Source organism: Wasmannia auropunctata, unplaced genomic scaffold (assembly GCF_000956235.1).
Source record: "Wasmannia auropunctata unplaced genomic scaffold, wasmannia.A_1.0 LD336106.1, whole genome shotgun sequence".
Lineage (NCBI taxonomy): Eukaryota > Metazoa > Arthropoda > Insecta > Hymenoptera > Formicidae > Wasmannia > Wasmannia auropunctata.
The window spans coordinates 4,256,518-4,272,540 of NW_012026784.1; the positions used below are offsets into that span (position 1 = coordinate 4,256,518).

A 16,023-nucleotide genomic window follows, 5' to 3' on the forward strand; every position below is an offset into this window, starting at 1 on the left:
GTAGTTGGTGATAGTCGTGGCGGTGATAGAGATGGTAACAACGGAGTGGTGTGCGGTAGTAGAAGCGACGGTGATATAAGTACGCGAAAACGGAGCAGCGCGCGGCATCGACGGTCTAGCCTACCTAGACTTCCGTCGGCGCGTGCGACGATCCACGGACGACGATGACCGTGACGGCGACGGCGACGGCGAAACCTCGCCGACGAGCACGGGAAAGACCAGGTCCAGGACACGGCGTTCGCACGTTGCCTCCTCGGTGACCGTACATCAGCGGGGATGATGGAGTCGTCGCGGAGTCTCGTGGAGTCTCAGCGGGTGCGGGTGTGCGCGCGCGCGCGCGTCCGCGCGAGAGCGCTCACGGTCGTTCGGTGTGTCTGTCCCCCTTCTCGCTCTGTCTCTCTCCCTCGCTCGCACGTTCGTCTTTCTCTCTCCCTTTCTTTTTCTCGGACGATCGTCTTTGGCTCTCACTCGCGCACGCACAAGGTTCCTTACACTTCCCTTCTTTCTTTCCTGGCTGCCTTTACCTCTTCCGATCGGCGTTTCTCTCACTTATCCGTGCTCTTTCTCCTCGTCCGTTTCTCTCGCGCGCGCACTCTCCTCCTTGTCCGTCAGTAACCTAGAAAGCGGCCGCGGCCGCGGCGGCCATTCAGGATTACGGGACCTCCGTCCGTCCGTGCACGTACACGTCTGCCTCGCTCACCTCGCTCGGCGGCCACTCGTCGAGCGATATCAAGTGACGGTTCTCTTTCTCGTTTTCTTTCTACCCAGCGATACCTCGCACGCGATTTCTCCACGTTCCTCCTGTTCACGTACCGCGCGCATCCGAGGTCGGACGCGAAGATGATGATGATGCTGCTGATGCTGCTGCTGCTGCTGGCTGCTCACGCCGCGAGCGCATGCACGTTTCGTTCGCCCATTACGGCTCGCTCGTACTCTCCTCGCGTTGCACGACGGCGACTCGACCCCGAGCGGGCGTAGATTACGACGACGACGACGATGACGATGACAAACTTGCTCCACGCGGAGTCGGACGTACGACACGCTTGGCCCTCGCGACGCTCGCAGCTCGCTCGGAGCTATATACACGGTACCGACCGGCGCACGATCGCCAATCGCCAACGCCACACCGCTCGCGACTCCTATCTCGCTACACTGTGCTCCTCCTCCTCCTCCTCCTCTTATTTCTCTCTTTTTCTCTTCCTCCCGGCGTGCACACTGTACTCACTCTACTACACTGGGCGCGATCGCGATCGCACAGCGCACACCCTCGCCACGGCAGATCGGCGAGCCGCGAGGAGCGACCGACTGTGGACTCCCTTGGGTGTGCTCCGTTCCGTGTACTCGAGGGGCTCGAGGCGGCGGTAACGGCGACCACCACGGCACGGCGACGGCAGCGACGATCTCGACTACGACGGCAACGACGAGCACACACGACGGCGTTCGTGTTGCTCAGTTACGTGCCGTGTGTCGCGCGACACGAGAACACCGCGAAAATGCGCGGCTCGTGTACGATAGCCCGATCGAGCCGGTCCTCCGTGCTCAGGGATATTCGCCCATTTGTGACAAACTTCCCGTGTCCGAGATGTACCGCGTTAACGACCGACCGACCAACCGTCCCCCACCTATCGCCACGCACAGATATCACTTCGATTTTTCAAGATGGCGACGCGCCGTCGGTCGCCATCGTCGACCCTCGACTGCCCTCGAGGTGGCGCGCGCCGCGCCGGCTCGCCGCCGACGCCGCCCGGCACCAGCCAATTCAGTTGAACGCACTCAACGCGCATATTTTCAATTCTTTGCGCTGTCGTTTTCTCGAGTGTCGGTTCATCGACTGGCGGATAACATTGCGCGAGAGAATCCCAAATTGGTCGCGGAACACCATCGCATTGCAGCAAAATTGTAATATTCTTTTACGATTCCAATTTTAAAGGTTAACTCGCGCGACCAAGACGTCACTCCCAAAATAATAAGTAGCATACAGAGAGCTGCTGCAAGTCTGGTTTGACGACTCGGCCGGGACGTGTTCTGCCTCGGTCCGAGTGTTGCATCCCAATATATTTTTTCAACGAAACTTGCCGGGCATGTTACGCGCTTGTGCTTTGCATTTCTATTCAGTTTTAATGTACCTCAAGTTAATCTTGTATTCCATCACGAATAGCTAACGCAAACAAATTGTATTCAGAATCGCTCTTCGTGCAGGAGCGAAAGTAGGCATTGGAAAAGAAGATTATGGTATTGGTTAGATTAAAAAATTTTTTTTAATGAAGGAAATTTGTTCTAAAGCAGTCTTAACTTTTTTAAATTAACGAATAAAATTAGATAATAACTTCTCTATGTTATGTATGATCGTATTCGTTTTGGCGTTGAAATAAAGTTAGGAAGAAAATAAGATGATTTAAAATAGATTAAAATGATTAAAATTACCTAGTATTGTTCTATATGAATCTATAGTATTATATATTAATCTTCAAATACAATGTCTAAGATTACACCAAATACATTGTGACAGATTTTGCAGAAGTAGAAATTTATCTACCAAGAAATATTTAATTAAGAGCAAAGTATTTTTGCAATAGCTCCTCATATATGTCTTTGTCAGTTTCCAGAAATAAGCAAAAAATGACTCTATCCACCTGAAAAAAATTGAAATAAAAATTTAATTTCTATTTTTGATCGTAATTATTAAAATAACAATTTGTTGAATATGCGCAATCTTACGGCATCTTTATTATCGAGGAGAAATTTCTTAACGGTTGATAAAGCTACTTTTGCCGCTGGCCTTTGTGGATATCCATAAATTCCAGTTGATATGCATGGAAATGCGATAGTGCGTAGACGATTCTCTTTAGCCAGAGTCAGACTATTCTCGTAACATTCTTTTAATTTATCCGGCTTCTCACCTTGTGGACCAACCGTGTGGATAATATCTGAAATGAATAAAACATGTTTTATTTAAATTTAATTGAGTTAATTACATAGATTGTATTAAGAATTGAGCAAACAACTCATGTACCAACAAATTACTTACATTTAGCTGGCAGCATGTAACCCCCGGTAATTTTAGCTTCGCCAACTCTGCATCCTCCTAACGTCGCGCATTCCTTCCTTAAACTTGGTCCTGCTGCTCGATGAATGGCTCCGTCGACTAAAATGTTTCATCATTACTTTATTATACAGAAATATTTTGTACCTCTCAAGTACATAAAAAGTTTAAGAACATTTTGTACCTCCACCACCTCCCAAAAGACTCGAATTAGCAGCGTTGACAATCGCATCTATCTCAAGAGACGTTATGTCTCCTTGCCACATCGATACTTTCTTAGCTATGGTCCCGTCAACTTTTTCAACCTTTTCTATGGTCTTAGTGATATTGGACTTGTTTTTGTCCCAGTACTTTGACCATGTGGGAATCTGGTCGAGAGTCGTTACTCCTGCTTTGTAAAAGCTTCTCTTTTCTTCTGCCGACATGTTCAAGAATTTTTCTATTTACAGAAATAACAGGAAAGACATCAGGATACTTTACAGTTCTTCGAGTGTTCGTCATGATCATTTGATTGATCATTCATTGTAAGCGATTCCTTACGTTTCTCGTCCTCGAACGACATCTTCCCCTCAGGTTCGACAGAGGCGGCCGAGTTACCTCTCAACAGGAAATTCTGAAGGACACGAGTGCGTCTAAAGGAGCAACTAACAACGGTCGCCTAGAAACCAAAAGCAGCGTTCTCGGTTCTTGCAAGTCTGTAGGAAGTCACTTGGAAGTCACGCGATGCCAGATACACTCGTCTGCCTTACTTTCAAAGCCAGCATATTCCGCGACGCGAGAATCACTTTCGAGAGACCTTGTCAGTCATCAACGTCACGTTCCCGCAAACGATCATGCGATGTCGTCGCAAATTTCGCCGTATATCTTGAGAGATATGTATGTACATGAATCGTTGCAAAAACTCAACTCCTCTCTCTCTCGCTCGCGACGTGGATAAAGAACGATTCCGACTGGCGACCACTGGCGACTCCCCCGATCGGCCGGCGGTAGGACTACTATCGCCATCTGGCGACAAAATGCTCTTCACGTTGCACATTTTCTGTATTGGTAGTGCCATCTAGAAGAGACGTTGAGAACTTTTCAACGCGAGGATAAATTACCCGATGGTAATATGTTTTTTTCGTGATTGTGGCGCGGAATCGGCACAGATCGGTGGAAAACGTGTTGTAGACGTTAAAATTTTCTAGAGCTTTAAAAGAATTACGTAAATGCGTAAAGAAATAAAACTAAAAGCACCATTAATATACTTATACAGGATTTCTGTATAAGTATATTAATGTATGTACAAAAAAGATGTAAAAAATAAAAAATAATATAGTCGTAGTGAAACAATAACGATTACATATATGTATATATAGCAAATAATTTCTTTCCTCTTCTTTGCTCCTTTTTATGTCCGTACATATTATTTTCAAGGAGATTGATAAGAAAAGTGAAAGGAAGTCAACAAAGGTAAAGAATCGTCATTGCAAAATAAATAAACGCGGTCGTCATTGGCTGTTTGCGATAAAATTAGATCGATGTCAGTGTAATGAACGAAACAGCGTTGACTCGATTTAGCAACAGCATTAATCAGAAAAGCAGATCAACGTAACGTTATATCGCATAAGATTACGCGATTCAATTATGCATCGATATGCACGCTGGACGCGAACGATGCGATATATAGACGATTCTACTGCAATTATGAATCAAGCTGGAATGAATCGAGATTCACGTGGGTGCGCTCATTTCCGTGGGCGTTTATATACGAAAATGTACCTTCAGCATAGAGATGTTAACCCCATTCGGCATAGTTATCGAAATGCTGCTGGCAGTCACGTAAATGCCATATAGCTTTATATTCTGACTGAACTGGTTGTACTTACTTCAACAAAATCCCAAGATAAATCTCAACGTAAATTTTCCACAAGAAATAGACGAGAAGGGTTTCTGTGGGAATTTTTACTCTACTTTGAGTTTGTAATTTTAAGAGCGGCATGTATGTACGTGAAAATGTATATAATTTATTGTTAGTTATACATATTTCACGTATTTTTTCTCAAATTATCAAAGACATCTAATTTAATTAAAAGAATACTTTTACACATACACATGTTATTTTTGCATGCACGAAATACTCTGTAAATGGGTCACCTGTAAATTTTACATGTTCATTCGAATTACATTTTGCTTTAAAAGCTCAAAATGTGCTATTTTTGAACTTGAAGTTCATTTTTCAAGTAAAATTAGTAGTAAATAGCGCAAACAAAACGTTACACAAAAAAAATCTATCGCCCAATTATACGTTGGTTGTTTACATACAGATACTATTCATTCATAGTGCATTTGCATTTTGTCGCGCGTATTAATGAAAATTCAAAAGTAAGCCGCAATAATGGAATCCTTTTCGGATATTCCGTGGAAGTGAGTCACGTGTTTATCCAGTTCGAAAGAAAGATTGACAGTTCAACGGTATTTCGAACATTCGGATATAACGTGCCGCCCACGTCAGGTCACCGAAATACGACCTCCACGAATCCCGCGTATATTCGTTCGTATAGCAAGACCCAGCTACTACCTACGTTGCGCCTGTGCCGCATCACGTCCTCGATCGCCCGCAGCGAGAATGAAAAAGCGGAAGTTCTTGTCAGAGCTTGCACACGAGTTATTATGTGACACTCGGTATGTTTATGATTACAAAAGTTTTGACATGTATTATGAAATACTTGGACTATACAGAGCACGAAAGTATACCTTTTTTTTTAGTATAAGAGAACTTATGCGAGTAAAAGGAAAAGGTATAAAAATATCATTCTTTTCTCCTCGTCAAACTCCTTAAGCTTTTCTCTTAACTTCTGTAATCTTTTCTGAAAAGATAAGCCTTTCATTAATAACAAGCCCACGCGAGTAGGAAAATTATTAAACTGAAGCAGATGTTCCTGCACTTATACGAGTACATATCGCATATTCTCTACTTATTTCTTCAAGCAAAATTATTTTTTGGTGTATGCCGAAATGAGAAAGAATTACAATAAAATTTTTATAGTTTTTACAGACAAGAGGAACTGATGTGAGAAGCTACCCAAGGAGAACATAAAAGTTAAAATAATATCAATTTGACGTAATATTGGCATTTAAATGAAATTCGGTCAATATTACGTCAAATTGATATTATTTTTACTCTTCTGTTTGGGTATAAAAAAAAATTAGTGTTCGCGAATACGGTGAAGCGAGAAAGCGCCAACGACAAATTAAGAATTTCAGAATTTTGGCAAAAAAACCCGCGAGTTTCTTAATTTTGCTCCGATGTCATTTTTACATTTATGCTTGCGTGAAACCGCGGAGCAAAGTCCCTTGCGCATAGATTCGATGCACGTCTAAAGTGAATGAACAGTCTCGGACGACGAGACGGACAACGCCGACGCCGACGCCGACGCCGACGCCGACGCCGACGCTGACGCTGACGCCGATGTCAACGCCGACGACCACGGCGACGACGTCATCGGCGGGGAAACGGCGGTGGTGGCACCGGCGGCCGGAGTAGTGCTTTTTCCACCGCGTTGTGCAGAACGGTAGCCGCGTAGTAGCGCATGCTGAAAGCCGCCCCGCTATCGATCCGTCCACGGTCCCGAGCTTTCTCTCGCTTCTCTTCACAAGCCTCGCGAACGTCGCCACCGAACAACCGTCCCGGCATACGTATCGCGTGCGATTTTATATATATTACCGCGTAACAACATATCCTTCCTCGTTCTTCCGTTTAATTTGATTGTTGGACCCATCGGGGAGTGCATCAAGGAGGTAGGATCAGCAGCGGCAGCGTTATGGCACGTCGGGGCGAACACTGCAGGGCGATTTTCCTATTGTGTGAGTTTTCTAAAAGAGAGAAGGAGAGAGAGAAAATCGTGATCCCTTTCCCTAATTAGAAAAGGAGTGCATTTATATGCATTTCTGCTATCATCGCGAGAAGCGAGTCGTGCAGAGTTCGTGATCACACGGGGATTGCGTCAAGTAACGAGTCGCGCCATTTAACTTTTGCAATTAGATGCGTTGAAGACATTGACGTTCGAATGGAAAAAGTCGTACAATGATTGCGTGAGAGTCTCTCGTATTATAGTTCACTCAGTTTTGAGTACACGAAGAGAAAGAAAGTAGAGTAAAATAAAAATATATACGAAACAATAAGGAATATGCACAGAATTATTTCTTCATTCACATGATATGTCAAAGGTTCATAAAAAAAATGTCAAACGTCACTAATTGGATATATGGAAAAGCTGAAAGTTGTGTTCTACATCATCTGTCATGAAAAAAAATAATGAAATTGATAGTGCATTGTGCTTTCAATATGCATTGATGTTCTTTATTCTAATCGAATTTATAATTGCAATAAATAATTTTGGAACTATTATTTTCTTGCTATTATAATTCTGTAATTATAATTATGACTGTAATACTGTAGATATTACTGCTTTACATATATAAATGTTGTAGTAAATGAAGTCAAATCCGTTTTGTGATAAATATCGATTTTAACAAAATCTCACAAGTGATGTGGAACTCTTAGATAAATTATTTGAGTGATTCTTTCTCTATCATAACTACAAATATAGTTTTATAATCTAAATATGTAAATATATCTTGTACTTTCTTGAGATATTTACAAGATATACTTTTTCAAATTTTGCACGCGTTTATTACAATATTTATCCTAATTTCTTCTTAATTTTAATTTGTGGAGAACACGAAGAAACTCTTTCATGCAAGGGATGACAAAGTTACACACTTGATTAGATGTTTAATATGAAAATAACGAGGGAAAAGTAACAGATGTGTGTAAATTAAATAATAAACTTTTGATAGCGCGTTTTTTTTACAAATCTTTTCAATTTACTTTTAAACTTTGTAAAACTGTTGTATGTACGATAGTATTATTGCGACATCGCGACATTTTATTTTATTGAAATAATTTTCGGCAGGGTGTGTCTCGGGCATAGCATTTAGTGTCCCCGTTCCTTCGCCAATGCCGCGACAAGTGGACGAGCACCGTTATACCACACGCAGAATGCCGAAAGTCTACCTGGAGTATCCTACTCCGAGGACGAGATTGCCCTTGGTAAGCAAATTTTATATGATACTTCTACTTTCTCGTTCTTTATTAATTATAGCATTCTGTCTCTCTCTCTCTCTCTCTCTCTCTCTCTCTGTTGCTCTACATCAAAATTATAATAAAATTTTTTAAAATTTTATTGCATTAAATGGCCATTTGCGAGCTTTTTTAACTTCTTTTGATTTCTTGTAATTATAATACCGTTCGAACGAATATATACAATACTCCTTTCAGTGACCAATACGCACCTTTAGAAATACAGCGATTTATATGCCTATACGCAGGAGTAATCATTTAAATGGATTCGTGGAATGTGCTAACAGTCGCCAAAGGGATAAAAAGTGCTACGTTGGATCGTGTATATCCGTGCATATACGTCCACACGCTAATGTCCTTAGAGTAGTGGGCGGCGACCGCTCCTACATACGCAAGCTGCATTACTAAATCTGCGCGTAATCGTATTACCACTTATTACGGACGCTTACTTAACCTAAGACTCAAATCCGATAATTAACATCCTTCTCCCTAAAAGACGGCATCGAGCATTATTATTTGATTATATAATACGGATAGCAATTACGGGTGCGTCCCCATTTTCAGAAAAGTTTGAAAATCCCTGCCGCGGTAGGAATCTGTGCTTTCTCAAGGCTGACCTTACACCGGGCGGCCACAATGGCAGTTTTACGCGATCGCTATAACGTATGATAATGCATGGAATTCATAAAGGAGCGCTGGTATTATACGTAAAGCAGTCTTATCAAAACTTTCATGCAGCTCTTTGCCGCAGACCTTGACCTTATTTCGCTGTCTCTTAATCCATTCTACTATATTTTAATAGCGTTCACACTTGACGCTAATTGTAACTTACACGTACGTACAAAAAAGCTGCGAATGGCATAAATAAAATTTATAGAAGAAAAAATTCTAACTAATTTTCTATATATTGTGATAAAGGCGTGGTTAATCTTTCTCAAAGTCTTTTTAAAATATGACTTTCGAGATATATGATACTTACAACTTTTATTATCAATCATCATAAATCATCGTCATCAGATTAACTAGATTTACAGTCGTAAAGTGTCAAGAAGAAAACGGAATCGTCTCGATCTAGCGTGATCCCTCATGCCCAACCCGTTTATCAATTCCGTTGAACGTAGCCTGTTGCTGCTTGCAAATATTTCGTTGAACGGTACCCGCCATATAATTTACATTTCATCGCTATCGCATGATAGTCGTACCTATAACTTCCGACTGTAAATGCCGCTAGCGCTGTTATGACCTCTAAACGGAGATTTTACAATGTGACGATTAAGATAAGGGTAAAAATATTCATTTTTAAAGATACTTATATATTATATTTTACACACACACACACACACACATCCACACATATATACATATAAATCAAATGTTATATATTATTTAACTTAATTTTTTTTATATAAATTAAAAAATGTTATGAAAATTAAAAAGTTACTTTTTTTTTAATAAAATAGATTTTTATTGAGAAAAAATTAGTTCTTTAAATGCAAAGCTGAAAAATAGTTTGTGTAAGACACTATACATTATACATTATAATATTGCAAAATTGTAAATGTTATAAGTGCATTTTGATATGTTCGACGAATCATAACATTTGAAATATGTCGACAATTTGTTTGTTCAGATTTCCATTAATATCTTCTTATGTAAGTGTTATGATGTCAGAATAACTTGAGTCAGTGAACTATAAAATTATGAAAGGTTTGAGACATTTGTATTTTGTATATCCTAAATCATTTCCATTATGAAAAAAATTATAATTGTATATTAATAAGGCTAATATTCTAGTCTAAAATTAAATCGGGAATTAAATATGTCTACTTTAATTTAACGACAATTAAGTAATTACGAAACTAAAAAAATCATTAATTTGTAATATTGGGAAGATGAAAATTAAATCATTACATTTTAGAAATTCCATTTGTGAAAAGTAAAAACTTTACCAAATTTTGTATTTGAGTTTCCCCATCCTTGCGCTTTGACTCAATATATTTACAATGGATTTGTTGACCTCTTAGGCTTAAGCTCTTATAACGTCCGGTAGCTGCTTTTACTCCTTGACATTTGGATGGTATTATGTGACGTCGCCTCGTGCAAAGACTTTGCGGCAATTTACTGGAAACTTTTACTATTGCCACCCTCTTTGGTATTATATTCTTTCTTATGCTTTGTAATTGAATATATATATACATATTGTTATGTTGACTTATATTATATCTGTTTTTATGTTAACTATTCGTTACACACAGAATTAATTATTATTGCAACAAAAAATTGTTATTGCAAAACTTGTTACAATAACAGGTGACCTTCTACAGAAGGTCATAAGCTTTTAAGCGGAAGGTACCTTTCTAGAGTATAACAATAAACGGTGTATGTTATAAAATTAAAAAATTATGAAATGGAAATTTTATTGAGAAAGACAGAGAAAGAGAGAGAGAGAGAGAGAGAGAGAGAGGAGAGAGAGAGAGAGGACAATTTTTTAGATATTAACAATTTTATTAAACTATTTTTATCGATAATTTTTTTTATCAATATAGAAACTTTTATTGTTTCGTCTTATAAATAAATATTACTTTTTTTAAATTGTATTATATCGTAATCTTCTTTTTAAGCCGATAGTCAATTCTGAACTCAAAACAACCACGATCGTGCCATCAACTACGTCGACCACGCACAAACCGTTTTCCACGGAACAACCCTTGTATCGGTTAGATGGAAGCAATGGACAAGCTTGCATTCTTCTTCAAGTAGATGCGCTTATCACTATCAAGTATCGCACAAGACTCGGCGAAGATCAAGTAAGAATCGGATTTAAATTAAATTCTGCAAAAAAGGAAATCTTTGATCACTGTACTGAACACGATAGATAATTATATAATTGATATTTATATTTTTAGGAAGCGGATATCTACGTGCCTGACGATGCAACTGTGACCGGAAATTGCGATAACGAAAACACGGTGACAATGTCATTGAAGTGGAAAGCCTTTGTACTATCTTGGAGTTTCGCTAAGGTAATCTTTTATATATACATATATTATAACATCGTGTCTTTTTCCACAGCTGTCGAGAGATAAATTCTCGGGTCAAGAGACAATTACGAAGGGTAAATCATCTGAATTGCCAGGCACGGTGTTGCTTTTTGCGAAAATCGATATGTGACCCTTTTACCGAGATATAGTTCATTTCATTTTCACCTTCATATCGTTGATTGCGTGCTAGAAACTATTACGATATTCCATCTCGAATTATGCCTCGATTCAAGTAACTATACAACATGCGGGATAAAAATAGTAGAAATTTATATCAGAAGTGACATTTTAGAAAAAAAAACGCAGGCTTGAGTGATAAGATGTTATATACTTGTACGTATTTAAGAATATGTCATATTAAATTGTCTTTGATATCTCTTAACAATCTTTGTTTTTTTAAATATATTTATATAAAAAAAATGATCAGTCTTTGTAAGATTTTTTTGTTACTTTTAACGAGACATATACGATTTTACTTTCCAGACACCAGGTGGTGAACGTTGGTACGTCGAGAAAATCGAACTGACCTATAACTCCAGTGACAAACACTTCGAACACATTGCTCAGCCAAGTAAGCGTAATCAATGTCAATCTTATTATTGGATTTTGCATAGTTTTGCTATTTCGTGTTTTATGAAAATACAATAGTATCAAATTTTGTGTGTTTGACTTATTTTCAATAATTAAGCTATCAATTTTGAAACAGCTATCAAGTTTAAGAAATTAATTTATTGAATAACTTATTGCGCTTGTCATGCTAAAAAGCTTATACGTTAAAAACTGTTAAAGATTTTTTGACATACATTTTCGAGGAAAATTGAATGATATATTATTAATTATAAATGTTAAATTGATTGATTAATTGATTTTGTTAATATTTTTAGATAAAACTATTCGATTAAGTACCGGTCAGAAACATAGTTCCATGCTGTTTCCCACACCAGTTGGAAAGTCGTATGCTTGTTCCGAAGAAACCGAGATTCCACTTACCGACGGCAAAAATCATGCCAGCGTACTTTTGAGGTATTCCAACGTATATTATCAAATTAATCAATAAAAAAATTTTTAATTATATGGTAAATTGAGCATAATGCAAAAATTCTAATATTTACCTAAACAAAATTTCATTTTTCCATATTTGAAACTATAAAACGTGAATTTGTAGAAAAGTTAAATATCAAAAAAAGTTAATATCAAAAATTGAGATATTTTTTTATTTTATCATAACATTTCTCAAAATCGATCGGCCACATTTTGAGCTAAATACCGATTTTCATCACAAGTTACTAATATTTACATTTAAATAATACATTATAGTATATTAGACAAAGAGTGACCTTAAAAATCATCCGGTTTTTTGGTCCTTCGATATGGGACTGTGTGCCAAATGATACCTTATAATGAAACATTAATCACAGAGAAGATTCAAGTTGAGGTTATTATCAGAGTTGGATGGGGGGAGAGGAATTAAAGTTTATTATACTGATCGATATGCTAAAAGTTTTCTGCGAAAGAAGAGTTGTTTCCCGTAGATTTTGGGACGCTGAAAACGATGCTGTCCTCACGTACGTGACATTTTTAAGAAAAATTGGATTGAATTCCTTAAAAAACAAGTATTTCAGAATTTTGGAAAAATTGCAGCGGACGAACCTGATACAGGTAAATAATTTCATAAGAGATACTTTAGGCTCGAGTTATACAATGTTTAAGTTTTCATTTAAGATTTTTTAGAAGTTTCTAACAGGTTAGATTTGTTCGCTGCGATTTTTCAAAAATTCCGAAAAACTTGTTTTTTAAGGGATTTAACCCCCCCCCCCTCATTTTTCTAAAAAATGTGACGTGATAGACAAATTTTAAGGGCAGCATCGTTTTCAGCGTTCCAAAGTCTACGGGAAACCACTCTTTTTTTCCAGAAAACTTTTAGCATGTCGATCAGTGTAATGAACTTTAATTCCACCTCCCCCCCCCCTCCAGCTCTGATAATAATTGTCATTTTAACTTGAAACTTTTCTGATTAATGTTTCATTATAGAGTACCATTCGGCATACAGTCTAGTCCCAAAATCGAGGGCCCAAAAACGGATAAATAAACTACCTTTTTTAGGGTCACTCTTTTCATTTCCGTTAGCTACATAAAGAGAGAATTTCTCAGATATTGTCATGAAAATGGGAAATTTTAGAGACATGAAGCTGCAACCATTCAAGTTCAAGAACAACGAGTTTGCTGCCGAGTTTTCGTGCACTTCTCTAAGCGCGAGGGCCAACAGGGACGAGACTGCACCAGTTGCAGTCGGCTCTACGTTGGCCGCCGCGGTTCTCCTGACGATCACCGGCTACGCGGCCTACCGATACTTCAAAGTGAAAAAGGTTAAATACGATACGATGGAGTAAAGAATATCCAGGGATCCCACTGTCACATCGATGCCAAAAAAACACGTATCGCCAAAAATCGACGCCGTTCGCGAGCGACACGTAGTTTTTCCCGACACTTCGCGCTAGTCATTCCTGGAGAAAAGGTGCAGTATATTTGTTTTTCAAACTTTTATTTTTCGGATATTTCTTTTTTATTAGACATAACATACATATCAACACACATATCTTGTAATTATCACAGATCTGCGATTATCTTCGATAGCGAATCTAAAGAGTCGATTAACGATTAAATTAAGTCCGGCTTATTGCTAGAGCTGGCTCCGTGAAACAAAATATGCATAAAAATCTTTTAGATAGTCATCTCTGAATACGTATCCAGGATATCCTGTTATAAACCTTACAAAATATTTAAAATTTTTTTTTATTAAAAAAAAATAATAGTCTCAACATATCAAAATAAATATTACAAATAATACGTAAAATAAATATTAATATTTGTATATAATTTTTAAATGATAAAATTAATATTTTAAAATTAACTTTATAATTTATTCATTGTATTTTTTGTTTTATATTTTCTCATAGATTATTTTTCTTTAAAAATTCGAAAGAATCTTGATATGATAATTTATAACAATTACATTTACCAATTTTACAATTAAAACAATCGATCCCGTATATTAATGCATAATTATACACAAATGGAATTAGATATCATTGATTCACGCAATAAGTATTATAAAAGTCAACAAACGATGTAATGGAATTTCATTGCTATAGTATATGCGCGACATATTTGTCAATCGCATCGAATGTCAGCATGATCACTTGAAATTAAAAAAATGACATTCAATCGCAAACTCGGATGGTTGTATTGATAGGCTTTCCAATTCGTAGATATTGATCTACGCATCATTATATTTGTATGAGCATTGGAAAAAAATACTTTGAAACCTTATTAGTCGCGTACATATATTATCATTACAACAGTTTTGTTGATTATAAGTTGATTCTTCAAATTTTACATAATTTTCTAAAATACACAAGAAACAGGGTGTTTCAGAATTTAACAGACAAATCGTGGGAGCTTATTTTACAAGTGGAATAATAAGAAAATGTTATATGAAATTTGGTTAAAAAATTACAAAATTATAAACAAATATTGAAACGGAATATAAAATAGGAAATGACGGATCTTCTATTGCGCAAAATATGAAAGTGTACATTTCGTGTACAAAAAGATCGAACGTGTATTATACGTATATTCACATCATATTTACTATCTTTAAACAATTCAGTTAGTCATTTTAAAATAATATTATTTATAATTGCATTTCTAGGCAAACTTTACATAATATTTTCTTCTTATTTCCACTTATGGAAACATGCTCTCAGTTTGTTCATAAATTCTGAGATACTTTGTATATTTTAATCATTTAATGTGAAATACTTGCAACATACAATTAAAATAATTAAAATGTCTCTCTCGGCATAACTTTTACAGTATCTTTATCCTTCGCGAATATTATTATAGGTATATAGTAGTAACAACTATATACATATAATAATAATAATAAATATAGTATACATAATAATAACTTGTTTTAATTCATAAAAAATGAGACCTCGACATTACAGAGACATAAGAAGGTCCTTCGAAGGCAGCTAACGATGTTAGATAAACGGGTGTACCTAAATTATCATTAACGAGAGTGTATTAAAAATCTTATTAATACATTCCGATGTGACGCCTTAATTATATTGTATATAGTAATCCATAATTTGCAGATTCTTTCCCATTTTTTACACCAGTTGTACTCTATTTAATTATGCTTTACTCTTTATAACGTAGTCTCGTAAGTTTGAGAATTTAAGTCTAGGATATGTAATATGTAAATATATAAAATTTAATTAATTCATTTCCTTTGATGCTATTTATGTCTTAAGTGGCGATGGATTGTGATCCAAATTAGTTTGCAATTGATCTTAAACATTAAACATCACTTGACTTTACATAATACAAGATAAGAAATTGAGTATGCATATGTGTATATACATATATACATATACATATATTGTATATGTTTGTCAAATCTTCTTCGGAATATTTGTATGAATATGTCAATTTGTATGAATATGTCAAGAAATCTAATAATAAATTTTGTAATATATATAAGAGTGGGATTATAAAGACGCCATAAAAATATTTTTATTCAATTTATGATTTTGTCGGTGCATATGTGCAAATACATACAAAATGTTATGTAAATATATGAGCACTGAAGTTACGATTATGCGTTATGAGTGAAAAGTTTTTCTTTATAAACGCAAAAATAATTAAAAAATTTATTCTTTTTTTTCATACACAATCCATTTATTCGATCTTTTCTCGCAGAAATTTTCTTTATCTGTATATTCTATATTTTTAGTGGACTTTTTTTA

The 16,023-nt window shown here is 37.0% G+C and overlaps 2 protein-coding genes across 2 annotated transcripts; one reads left to right on the top strand and one right to left on the bottom strand.

Annotated features, from left to right (window-relative positions):
• Positions 1–2,239: 2,239 nt before the first annotated feature.
• On the bottom strand, positions 2,240–4,010 carry LOC105452923 (O-acetyl-ADP-ribose deacetylase MACROD2-like). The gene is made up of 6 exons (XM_011694486.1): positions 3,793–4,010; positions 3,584–3,701; positions 3,228–3,482; positions 3,029–3,145; positions 2,719–2,927; positions 2,240–2,633 (listed from the first exon to the last, which is right to left on the bottom strand). The coding sequence occupies exons 1-6, from the start codon at positions 3,805–3,807 to the stop codon at positions 2,547–2,549; spliced, it is 801 nt and encodes a 266-aa protein (XP_011692788.1). The 5' UTR covers positions 3,808–4,010; the 3' UTR covers positions 2,240–2,546.
• Positions 4,011–6,568: 2,558 nt separating this feature from the next.
• LOC105452933 lies at positions 6,569–14,055 on the top strand. The gene is made up of 7 exons (XM_011694495.1): positions 6,569–6,889; positions 8,002–8,138; positions 10,790–10,975; positions 11,075–11,191; positions 11,693–11,780; positions 12,094–12,232; positions 13,389–14,055. The coding sequence occupies exons 1-7, from the start codon at positions 6,847–6,849 to the stop codon at positions 13,597–13,599; spliced, it is 921 nt and encodes a 306-aa protein (XP_011692797.1). The 5' UTR covers positions 6,569–6,846; the 3' UTR covers positions 13,600–14,055.
• Positions 14,056–16,023: the final 1,968 nt, after the last annotated feature.

Excerpts from the sequence above, each read along its gene's own strand:
- LOC105452933 (XM_011694495.1), top strand. The coding sequence starts at position 6,847 with ATGGCACGTCGGGGCGAACACTGCAGGGCGATTTTCCTATTGT. Across the intron at positions 6,890-8,001 it reads CAGGGCGATTTTCCTATTGT|GGTGTGTCTCGGGCATAGCA; the intron begins GTGAGTTTTCTA and ends AATTTTCGGCAG. Across the intron at positions 11,781-12,093 it reads CGAACACATTGCTCAGCCAA|ATAAAACTATTCGATTAAGT; the intron begins GTAAGCGTAATC and ends TAATATTTTTAG.
- LOC105452923 (XM_011694486.1), bottom strand. Across the intron at positions 3,146-3,227 it reads TCTTTTGGGAGGTGGTGGAG|TCGACGGAGCCATTCATCGA; the intron begins GTACAAAATGTT and ends GAAACATTTTAG. Across the intron at positions 2,928-3,028 it reads TTACATGCTGCCAGCTAAAT|ATATTATCCACACGGTTGGT; the intron begins GTAAGTAATTTG and ends TATTCATTTCAG.